The 11,854-nt window shown below is 47.9% G+C and overlaps 1 protein-coding gene across 1 annotated transcript in view; it reads right to left on the bottom strand.

Moving 5' to 3' along the window:
* The window catches only part of Eif3l (eukaryotic translation initiation factor 3 subunit L), a 19,162-nt gene extending 8,213 nt beyond the window's left edge, over nucleotides 1–10,949 (bottom strand). The window contains exons 1-9 of the mRNA XM_021182728.2: nucleotides 10,825–10,949; nucleotides 10,301–10,349; nucleotides 9,093–9,303; nucleotides 8,020–8,099; nucleotides 7,114–7,175; nucleotides 4,546–4,615; nucleotides 4,275–4,348; nucleotides 1,885–2,056; nucleotides 638–792 (exon numbers count right to left, since the gene is read on the bottom strand). Coding sequence (XP_021038387.1) covers nucleotides 638–792; nucleotides 1,885–2,056; nucleotides 4,275–4,348; nucleotides 4,546–4,615; nucleotides 7,114–7,175; nucleotides 8,020–8,099; nucleotides 9,093–9,303; nucleotides 10,301–10,349; nucleotides 10,825–10,857 — 906 coding nt within the window. The 5' untranslated portion in view covers nucleotides 10,858–10,949. The remainder of the gene's footprint in view (nucleotides 1–637; nucleotides 793–1,884; nucleotides 2,057–4,274; nucleotides 4,349–4,545; nucleotides 4,616–7,113; nucleotides 7,176–8,019; nucleotides 8,100–9,092; nucleotides 9,304–10,300; nucleotides 10,350–10,824) is intronic.
* Between the last annotated feature and the right edge of the window lie 905 nt (nucleotides 10,950–11,854).

Raw genomic sequence — 11,854 nt, 5'->3', positions numbered from 1 at the left:
TACACTGTAGCTGTCTTCAGACACTCCAGAAGAGGGAGTCAGATCTTGTTACGGATGGTTGTGAGCCACCATGTGGTTGCTGGGATTTGAACTAAGGACCTTTGGAAGAGCAGTCGGGTGCTCTTACCTGCTGAGCCATCTCACCAGCCCTGGAGACAGGGTCTTAATGATATAGAAGCCTGGCTGGCCTTGAACTTGTGGTTTTTCTGCTGCCCTTGTCTCCCCACAGTGCATGCATCACCCATGCCCAGATTTTTTTAATCTATGTATTTCATGTATGTGGGTACACTGTCGCTGTCTTCAGACACACCGGAGGAGGGTGCCAGATCCCATTACAGATGGTGGTGAGCCACCATGTGGTTGCTGGGAATTGAATTCAGGACCACTGGAAGAACACTCAGTGCTCTCAACTGCTGAGCCACCTCTCCAGCCCCCATGCCCAGCTTTTAACTCTACACGAGTAAAGAGCTCTCACTCTTGTGTTCTGCAGACAGGACAGAGACTCTGAGAGTTCACACTTCAGTATTGTCAGCCATCCCGTGCAGACTCCTCAAGCTCGACCCTGTCTGTTTCCTGGCCACTGGTCCCAGGAGATCGGTGTTCTTGGAAGTCAGAGCAGAGCAGCGGGTGTACTTACTTTCTTGTTCAGCTCGATATTCTCCAGCACCTTGATAGCCTGGTAGTAATCCCCCAGTAGAGAATGCAGGCGCAGAAGCCCCACCAGGCTGAAGTAGCCGAGCATCTTGTAGAGGGAGTGTCGTCCATACTCCCCAGCTACACTTTCCGGGTCACCTGTGAAGGACGGGGGCTATGATGCTTCCACAGGGGACGATAAACAGGCCTGGCCTGACTGACCACTGAATGCTGCTCAGTAAGAGTCTCTCCTACCTGCTGCCACAGCTATCGGAACACACTTTACCCTTACCCAGGAGTCTCAAGCATCCGGACCGCTCGTGTTCTCACCTCCTGGTGACTAACAGCTTTGAGAGTGGCAGCTCATTTGTTGTTTCTGTTTCTATCCTAACCTACCTGCTCCTTCTAAACTTGGGTTTGTTCTTGAGATGAGCCTCTGTGCTCCTCCCAGGTATAGGGAACAGGCGTGGGTTTACTTCAGATAACCCAGTATCTTACTTTTATTAAACGTTTTGTTGTTAAAAAGTTTCCTGGGCTGGTGAGATGGCTCAGTGGGTAAGAGCACCCGACTGCTCTTCCGAAGGTCCAGAGTTCAAATCCCAGCAACCACATGGTGGCTCACAACCATCTGCAACAAGATCTGGCGCCCTCTTCTGGAGTGTCTGAAGACAGCTACAGTGTACTTACATATAATAAATAAATCTTAAAAAAAAATAAAAATAAAATAAATAAATAAATCTTTAAAAAAAAAAAAAAGTTTCCTGCCTGGCGGTGGTGCCTCAGCACCCAGGAGGCAGAGGCAGATAAATCTCTGAGTTCAAGGACAGCCTGGTCTACAAGGAGAAACCCTGTCTTGAAAGATAAATTGTCTGATGCTCCAAACAAAGCTGGCTACTGTATAAGACTTTAGTCTGCCTCACTTTTAGGTTCCATTATCCCAGGTTCACACCCACAACTAGAGTGGCGACATAGAAGTAATTAGAACATTGTGGTTGTCAATAATATAAGTATGCGGAAGAGCAGGTGAAGGGGCTCGGCACTGGCCACGTATGCCCAGTGGCCTAAGTTCCGATCCCAAAATCCATTTTACGGTAGAGGGTATCAACTTCTGTCCAAGTCCACAAGCACAGCATCACGCACGCGCACATATACACTCACACGGTCTGGGAGGTATTAATGCAAAGGTCCCGAGACCCCACAGAAGAAGCCACAGCAGAAGCAGCTGGCCACGGAGATCCCAACCGCACTCACCTCCGCTGGTGTAGACCTCCAGCTGCCGGTTGATGTTGGATTTGTCTACCAGAGAGTGCAGCACGTTGAGGACGCTGTGCACGTTCCAGATTTTAGGGTTGGACCTAAGGAAGTCTATCTCTTCCTCTGACTTCTTGGCCGTCTTGCAGCGGTACTGACTGAATGACTGGAACTGTTGAAGAAGGAAAAGATGTTGCAGGGGCATAAATCCAAGTGACAGTCACATGCAGAGCATAAGGTGACACAGGCTTTATTAAATTTTTAGAGGTAGAAATGACAAAGCTATGGCTCCGGTGACCTCAAACTCTCATTCATCCTGCTTTTCTCAAAGCACTGGGATGAAGACAAAGTGTGTGTCTTCAAGTCACAGCAAATGGTAAAATAAAGCTTCAATATTGTAGTGCTGGAGATGGCTCAGCAGTTAAGAACTCTGACTGCTCTTCCAGGGGTCCTGAGTTCAATCCCCAGCAACTACATGGTGGTTACAACCATCTGTAATGGGATCCCATGCCCTCTTCTGGCACAAAGGTCTAAATGCAGACAAAGCACTTGTACATTAAATAAACAAACATTTGAGAAAAAGCATGATATTAAGTGACAGCGCTATAGGAGCACATTCGCTATAGGAGCACATTCGTGTAAACACTTATGCACCAATGTCCCCTGGAATTAACTGATACAAACAGGCACTTTCATGTTATCTGAGGACTGAAAACACTTAACTCCCCCGAAATGGTGGCAAATGCCTTAAGCGGTAGAAGGCAGATGTCTGTGGGTTCAAGGCCAGCTTGGTTCACAAAGTGAATTCCACATAGTAAAACCCTATCTCAATTTAAAAAAAAAAAAAAGAGCGTGTTGAGGAAGGGAGCCACTCCCACTGTGTCTAGCGTACTGGCCTGAAGGCTCCCAGGCTCTCACTGATCCTGGGCTCTATGGAATTAGAAAGCCCTTCACTAAAGAGCAGCAGCTAAGCTGAGGAATTGTGCTCATCTTAAGAGGGATGCAGCTTGGCCAGAGGAGTCTCCTCTCTCCTGAGTCAGCAGGTCAGCCAGCAATCTCCCATCATGCCCACAGGCTGACATCTGAGAAGCCAGGGCCAGGGGGACCCAGCAAGGTGACCCTGGCCTAAGATTTGCACCATGAGAGGTACTGGTGCCTCCTTTAGGGCACGGTGAAGGTGCTTCCAGCCGTCACTACTCACCAACACTCTGTACTGAGGCTCCCCGCTTTGTGACTACGTTCAAACAACATCATTCACTACTTACTGATTTCTAACCTTTCTGTTGGCTGTATGCCAGTGACCCCAAGACACGGGAGCCGAGGCAGGAGGATTAGAGGTTAGAAGACAGCCAGAGCCACAGAAGCCACTGTATCAAAGCAAATTAAAACAAAGACACCGACTTCCCCTGGAGTTTTCTAAATTCTAAACTTTTTCAAAGACAGGATCTCATTATGTAGACCTAGCTGGCCTGGAACATGGTATGATCCTGCCTCCCGCTTCCATGGCCGGTGGTGTGGTCTGCTTCTAAGATGATTGGAAGAAAGCTAAAAGGTGCATGCCATACTGACCACACAAGGGACACTCAGGAGCTGTTCTGTGACTATGTGCGCAGAACCTCAGGAATCTCCCCAGCGAGCCGTGTGATGGAGATCGGGAAGCAACTACAGCGGGCAGTGAGGTCACACCCCCGACATCCAGGGCCAGTCAACAGTCACCGACCTTCTACCTCCAGGCCACATAGCTGTCACCACCCTTTACACCTGGCCACATTCTCAGTGTAGCTTCAACAAGAGAACTCCAAGGCAAGAGACATTTCCTTCCAGATAAGCAACGCGCTACCACATTCTGATATAACATGCCAGGGAAACACAGGATCAAGCTACAGAAATCTTTACAGCCTGGCAGTGGTGGCTCCCAGCCTTTTGATCCCAGCACTTAAGAGGCAGAGGCAGGCAGGTCTCTGAGTTCAAGGCAGGCCTGGACTACAAAGAGAAACAAAAAAGATACAAGAAGTTTCTATTGGATGGATGAGAGAAACTAGCAAGGCTTGAACAATGTCAGCTACTAGACCCTAGGCGCCTCACTAGACCCTAGGCAGCCTCTAGTCTAGAAGCCATTTCTTCCTGACCCTAAAATCTGCAGCTGCCAGTCCCGCTCCTGAAGTCAGAAAAGTACCAGGCAGAAGAGAAGAGTTCAAGCCCAACGCTTCCCTGCTGGCAAATGCAATTCCCTCCCAGGCTTCACTCTTCTCTTCAGAAAACCATTCTAACTTAGAGCCCAGTGCCCCAGGGCCCTGCTGGAGACATACGAACACTGGCCACAGCCACGGCCATGGCCACTGCCTGTGGGAATTACTTCTTTGTGGTTAAGGCTGAGGCTGGACAAACACCTGGTAGATGAACTCATCGATGATGTCCCAGAGCCACTGGTTGGGGAGTTCAAGGGGCGCAGGTCCATCCGCATCTACAGAGAGAACAAGGAGAAGATCAGAGTCCAGGCAGGAGCTGCCCGCTGGAGCAGGGCTGCAGAGCAACCATCAGTCTCCCTCATCAAAGACTAAACCACCAACCCCCCTTCTTCCTACTTGCACATTGAAATCTGGATAAAAAAGAGCAAGCTAGGTGCTCAAACACACTCCTTTGGCCAAATCTGAGACTTACTGAGGATGTAGTTGAAGAGATTGCAGTAGTTGTAATAAGATTCGAACCTCTGTTCTAAGGAGGGCCCCCCCTGGAAAGAGAACAGGATGTTAGGGCACCGCCATGGCTGAGAATGAGGCCTGTCCTCTTCAAGTACGTAAGAAGGGGAAGACTGGGATACCACAGTGAGTGAACATCAGGACAAGGCCAAGTTTTATGGCCACAGATCACAACCAACACTCACACAACAAGCATGCAGTTCTAGGGAAGGTGCTTCTGGAGCTATGGCCCTAACAAAGGGGAGGAGGGAGCATCTGGGGTACCTGAAGGCCAGAGTTAAAAGAGACAACCCAGCACTGGGCTACCACAAGTTTCCAGTGCCAGACTGTTGTGTGCAAGCAGACAGATGTATCTATCAGCAAAAGGTCCTACCCTGACTTTATTATGCAGACCAGGCTGATCCAGGATTCAGACCTGCCTATCTGTCTGTCTCTGTCTCCTGGGTCTGTACCTGTGCACCTAGGCTGACATCTGTCCCCAGCGTCCAGAGCTGTGCTTCAGTGGAAGTGTAGCGTGGTGCCCAGGAAGAGCCTAGGCTGGCTAGCATTTATACTTGCTGTTATGCTCATGGGCTCTGCCGCCTGGCATGCAATTGGTATAAGGGGCATAGCTGCATTTTAGCTCACGCTTTAACTCCTTGGATGGTCTTCAAAAACCTTAGAGACTCACAGAACGTTGATCTTTAGATATAATTCTATTAATTTAAGACCTTTTTTGACGTTGAGACATGTCGACTCCTGACAACACCCCATTCTACTTGGGAGAGGATAATGAGCACCAAACATTTCCAGATGAAGTTGGTCCAACTGTGGCAAGCTAGCCACTGGGCAAAGAAAATGTCCTAACTTCACTTGCAGACAAAACACTGTCCAGAAAGGACAAATAGACACAGGATAGTCCACTGGCAAGCTCTGCCAAGACATGGTAAGCTAGTCCTTCATAATTGCTGCTTCACATAAGATCTGTCAGTGCACGCCTTTAATCCCAGCACTCGAGAGGCAGAGGCAGGTGGATTTCTGAGTTTGAGGCCAGCCTGCTCTACAGAGTGAGTTCCAGGATAGCTAGGGTTACACAGAGAAACCCTGTCTCAAAAAAAAAAAAAAAAAAAAAAGAAAAAGTTTTAGGTATAAGAAAATATTTTTAAGTTAATAATGGTAGGATAGAAATTGATTTAGATTCTGAACTCACCAAGACAGGATAGATAATAAAATACTTTCTTCTGAGTTGACAAATACAAACTGGACTTTTTGAATGTAACTCTTACCTAATAATTTTCATGATTATTTTGTAATTGTTCCTAATGTATGTTGTTTATTTATTAGTCTAAGAGAAAGAACCTTTTAGACACAAAAGAGGAATTGTTTAGGTTTGGTCCTTGGCTCTGTATTGTGATGCTAAATACTGGCCTTCAGGACTGGCTGCCCTCAGGGATGAGGAGACCTTCACACACACCAAGTGCTGCTATGTAACCTTGCTCCTTAATTCAAAACTATTGATTGAATAAATAAGCATACAGCCTATAGCAGGTAAAAGAGAGGTAGGTGGAGTTTCAGTCCCTGGGCTTCAGGTCTGAGGCAGGACCATAGAAGAGAAGGAAGGTAGAGGGGGTAGAAGGTGCCATGGGGTAAGAGATCATGAGAATTGACCACAAGCCCTGGTCAGCAGAAGTAAGAGGGGCCCAGGTGGACCACATGGCAAGTCATATCTCAAGGGTCATCAGCGGGGGAAGTAGAGAGAATAGCGTGGAGGGTAGGTATCTGCCTAGCTCTAGTGCTGCCTACGGCTTATTGGGATTGAACAACATAATACCGGGTAGAAATCTCCACTGATGGTTAATATTTACAACGGGCCAGTAACAGAGAATGAGCAATCAAAGCTAGGTGCAGCATTCAAGGCCAGCCTGGTGTACCGAGTGAGCGCCAGGGGTATTATACAGAGAAGTCCTGTCCAAACCCTGTCTCGGAAAAAAAAAAAAAAAAAAGCAAATATGTCATCCAGCAGGGCTGTGGATCTGCCTTGGGATGTGCTAATGGTGATGGGCTGTAAGGATATATGTACCCCTGAGATGATGGAGACATTAAGGACAGACAAGCTTGAGTGCTCAAGTGTCCACAACAGAGACCAACTTTCTGGGTCAAACAATTCATTTTGTTTTTCTTCAGAGAAAGTTAAAACAAACAAAAACCAATGGGGGTATGGGGGGGGGGGCTGGCGAGATGCTTCATGGTGAAGAGCACTGTTCTCGCAGGGGCCAGGGTTAGAGTCCCAACATCCACAGCCAGCCCACAACTGTCTGGAACCCCAGTTCCGATGCCCTCTTCTGACCTCTGTGGGCACGGGGCACACACATGGCTCACAGACATACATGTAGGCCAATCACTCATACTCGTATAAAGAAGTAAAAAGAAACAACAACAAAAAACATACAAAGCATCTTTAGACATGGACGAGAGACTGGGCTAGAGATGGAACTGACGTAGACATCTGGCAAAGCTACTGATAATACCAACACTAGTGTAGAGTACTCACACTGACTTTGGCGTAAATATGCCTGTAGTACAATTCTTTGTACAAAATTAGGAATACGGCATCTGAAAGACATGGTTGAAGGGTACTTCGTTAATCTACAAACCAACTGGCTGTCTTCTGCAGCTGCAGCCTTTCAGGTGGAGAGACAGAGGGGATTTAGAGGTTAAACTTTTAAATTCTTAAGCTTGTGCCCCAAGAAGCTATGTATCCAACACATGGCGTACTCAAGACTGTGAGCCAAGTACTTGAGAGACTTAGGCAGGGAGAGCTCTGTGAGAGATAGCTCTAGGGCTAGTCTAGAAAAACAAAACAAACAAACAACTTAAAAAGCAAACTGGTGCTTGGCAAACACAGACCACAGCTCAACGGGAGCCTGTCTTGCATGCCTAAGGTCCTGGTCACATCCTCAACACCATACGCCAAAGAGAAGCCACATCTGCTGACCTCATCCACACAGAACATGAAAGTGAGCTCTGGTGAGAGGCAAAGAAGCTGAAGGCAAAGGGACTCAAGGATTACCCCACCCACAAAGGAAGAAGACAAGACCCTAGATCTGGGAAAGCTCAAATTATACAGCTTTCTCTCACTGGGTAATTTCCCCAACATCCTACATCTTAAGCTCCGGGGAAACAAAATGCTAAGTGAAACAAAGGCAAGCCAGGCGTGGTGGCACAGGCCTTTATCTTTACCTCTCAGGAGACAGAGGCAGGAGGATATCTGAATTTGAGGCCAGCCTGGACTATAGAGCAAGTTCCAGGATAGCCAGGTACACAGAGAAGCCCAATCTTGAAGAAAAAAAAAAAAAAAAAAAAAAAGATAGAAAACCTCGCAAGCCCTCTTCACCTCTCTGATGAGTCCAGTCCTGACATCTGTTACCCAGCACACGAGACACAGCGTTACACCTACCATTGCCAACTTGGGGTGCAATTGCTTCTGCCTCAGGCCACGGTGTATTCTTGAAGAACCTTTCAGTTAGCTTGGTCCAGCTGAAAGCCAAATGTAAACAATTCACAACTGCAGAACAAGAAGGACTCAAGACCCAACCCTCGATTCAGAGACATGGGAAACAGCACAGAGACAGAAACCAGAGCCTAAGGCTTCCATAAGCCTTGCCTCAACCCAGCTCTCCTCTCCTGACCCTCAGCAATGTGGGAACAGAGGTCGGTCCACTGATCCAATAGGCAGCTGGTTATCTGCACACACACATCCATCCTTGCTTGAAATATCTCCTATCTCATCCCTAGCTGGCCTGTCTATAGCTAGCATTCATTGTCTTCAGGGTATCCCCTCAATACTACTCCGGAGCTTGGTTCACACTGGTATGCATTGGATGGTTACATAGTTCAAAAATTAGACTCCGGTGTCAAGAGTACACAGGTTCAGAACTCGGCATATGCAGTGCTAGCTATGCAATTCAGTTCTATTACAACAGAAGAAAAGAAGAAAAAAAAAAAATCACACAACTCCCATCATGGGATTACTGTTAAGAGCAAAGCAATAAACACACATGCCATCCACATGGTAACATGTGCAAATTGGTACTTCTGTCATTATTAGTAATGATGTTATTTTAGATCTTGTTTGTCTCTGTGATACAAAGTCCAGTTCATTAACATGGCTCCAGGCCAGTGGTTTGCAAGCTGTGGGTTACAACTTCCTTGACAAGCCTTTACCTCCAAAAAATATTTACATTATAATTCACAACAATAACAAAATGAGTTATGAAGTAGCAACCAAAAAATGGTTTTATGATTGGGGGGCATCACAACATGAGAAACCATATGAAGAAGGGCCAGCATTAGGAAGGATAAACCAGCGCTCTGGCCCAAAGGAGTCATAGACATAGTGAAACCATCTCCAAAACACATACACACATACAGCACACACACGCACATGTTTGCACACACAGGAAGGAGCTGCATCATCTTGCAGGCCCCCGTCGCCAGGCCAGCTCCACTCGGAAAGACAATGTCCCACACCTGTTCTCGTAAATGTCCTGGATCTCGTACACCTTCTGGTCAATGACATCACTCGAGACGCGGCTGGCCTGAAGCTCGTACACCTTCTGGTCAATCAAATCGGAGACGGTCTTGTGGAAGTACTGGATGAAGTTTTTGATCACTTCCGGTATCACCTGATACGTCTGCTGCTCATACTGTCGCTCATAGGCAAGGTCCTGCTTCGGATCTCCTAGGAGAGAGACACGACAGAGTGCTCCCAGGCTTCTGATGACACCACAGAGCAGGACCACCCCATGGGGCTGGGGATATAGTTCAGACTCAGTCCCAGACTGCTTGCCCAGCATGGGCAAGGATCTAAGGTCAGCCGTCATCCTCAATCCCAGCCCACTGTCCTTGTCCCTCAGGACAATTACCATTAAAGTTATTTCTCAGCTGGGTAGGTGGGTTAATCCCAACCCTCAGACAGCTGAATCTGTGAGGCTAGCATGCTCTATATAGTGAGTTCCGGGATAGCCAGAGCTACATAATGAGACCCCATCTTTAAAAAACAGGAAAGGAAACTCACTTTCTAACAAAATGATACATAGTACACTATTTTCTTTCACCTTTAAAGACACATTAACGTGTTTACTTTGTAAAACTACTCTACTGTAAGGGCCAATAAAATACATACTGTGAGCACCGCAAGCCACTTGGTACTTACTTAATCTCAAAGTGACTAGAACATTTCGGTAAACTTCAAAAAAGCCTCCCCAAAATATTTCACTTAGACTTGGTTTGAATCAAGGAAGATTTTCACACCAAGATTTCCTTCTTTGGGGCTGGAGTGTGTGGTTTAATCTCATCTCCAGTACCCAAACAACAACGCCACAAAGCTTTTTCACCTTGGGGAGGTGGGCTGTGGTTGTGGTTCAGAGACCGTCTACAAGCATGGGGCTCTGGGTTCCACCCCAGTATAACAAATAAGATCTGCCTCAAGTAAGAAAAACCCAGCCGGGTCAGTGATGGTCCTCTTCTGACGTGGGCAGGTAGACCACAAAAAAGGCCTGGTTTAATTAGACTCTACACCACCCTACCAATTAGACCTAATGGCAGACTCCACCACTCGGGCCATCAGGACGCAGTTTTTAACAGGTCCCTGTTGGGAGTCAACGCTGAGATGGTCAAAGATAAAAGTGCCAATCCTTGGAAGGCACCAAGACAGCCGGGCAAACTGAGAGCCTCACCTGTGTGCATATCATAGTCGCCCGGGTAGGCGTAGGGATCATAAGCAGCCTGCAAGGAAAGAAACGAAGTTAGGAAGATACGCCAAATGGGGACTCCAAAAATGCTCGTCCTCGGGCCTCCATGTCAAGCGGGAGGCAAAACACACTACGTAGGTAAGACTGACAGTCGCTTACCTCGGAGGGCTTCACATGTGTGAGAGAAAAGGGACCCCGGGCAAGCACAAAACACGCTTACAGGTGCAACAAGACAAGAAAAACACAGTAATCGCCCCGTCTGAAGCAGACGCCACGAGAGCCAAGAATTCAGCATCAAACACCCTTCAGCCCGCCTCCGACTGCGACTACACGCGGGGACATACGGCCGGCAGAGGAGGAACCCGGGGAGGAGACCGGGCGCCGGGAGGGCCGGAATGATCGAGGTCCGCATGTTCCGGCCCGATCTGGACGCCGCCTCACCTCGGGGACAGATCCCACCGAACCGGGTGCCCGCCGCGGACCCCGCCACGCGCTCACCGCTTCATTACCTCAGACTCGTAGTCATCAGCGGGGTAAGACATGGCTACGGCGCTTCAGAAGCCCGTGGGAGAGAGCGGAAGAAGAACTCCGCGCCTGCTAGGCCGGACCGGAAGTCCCGCCCAGCCCAACCTGCCCCAAAGCCTTTCCGGGGTCGCTGGGGAAGCGAAGTAGCTCTGATTGGAAGGTCGGAGTTCCTAAACTATCAGAGTTCCTTCCTCCCTGCAAAACGGGCTTTTCAAAGGATATTATTGTGGAGTATGGTGTACTCTCCGAAGTAGGGGCGGGCAAGCGATAAGGGGAAGGAAGCCTAGACCCTGTTGACTCACATCTGCCATCTGAAGGATGGCGGAGGCAGGAGACTGCAGCAAATTCGAGGATAACCAAAGTTAGTTATTTCCAGGCCATTCTGATTATAAAGCGAGGTCTCCAAAACAACAACAACAAAAATAAAGAGAAATCAGAAGAAAACGTTACAGAGAAGATGACTAGCTGCCGGCTTCAAGTGACCTGCTAAGATGTAGCAGGCCTGATCTTAGATTTAGGTGTTAACGGTTTTGCCTGCAGCGAGAAATTTCTCCCACTCCTCAAAAAATTCAACCTGAGAACACTCAGGATGACCAAACTGGTGAAGGCCCTTGACACCAAGCCTAACGACCTGAGTTCGATGTGGGAGACCCACATGGTGGAAGTCGAGAAGCAATCCCTGAACAGCTGATTTGCCTCACCTTCTGGGCACCTGCATTCTTGTCTCCCGGTCACAACACTCTCTGCTTATCACAGCCAGGTACACAACTCTGGGCTTCGGCACTCATGCTTACCTCTGACCAGACTTTAGTACAAATGACCCCGGTATCACTGCCTGGCTCTCTATTGAAGACAGGAGTTTGCTGGACAAGTGTTGCTAATCAATGCCCTCTACTCAAAGCGTCCTATTTAGAACTGCCATTCTCCCCCTGACTCCTTAAGCCCTAAAGTCATTCCTTTTGTTTGTTTGTTTGTCTGGTTGCTTTGGTTTATTTAAGCAAGAAAGAATTAGGG

This window comes from Mus caroli, chromosome 15 (genome assembly GCF_900094665.2).
Source record: "Mus caroli chromosome 15, CAROLI_EIJ_v1.1, whole genome shotgun sequence".
NCBI classification, from domain to species: domain Eukaryota; kingdom Metazoa; phylum Chordata; class Mammalia; order Rodentia; family Muridae; genus Mus; species Mus caroli.
This window is presented reverse-complemented; position numbering and strand designations above follow the sequence as displayed.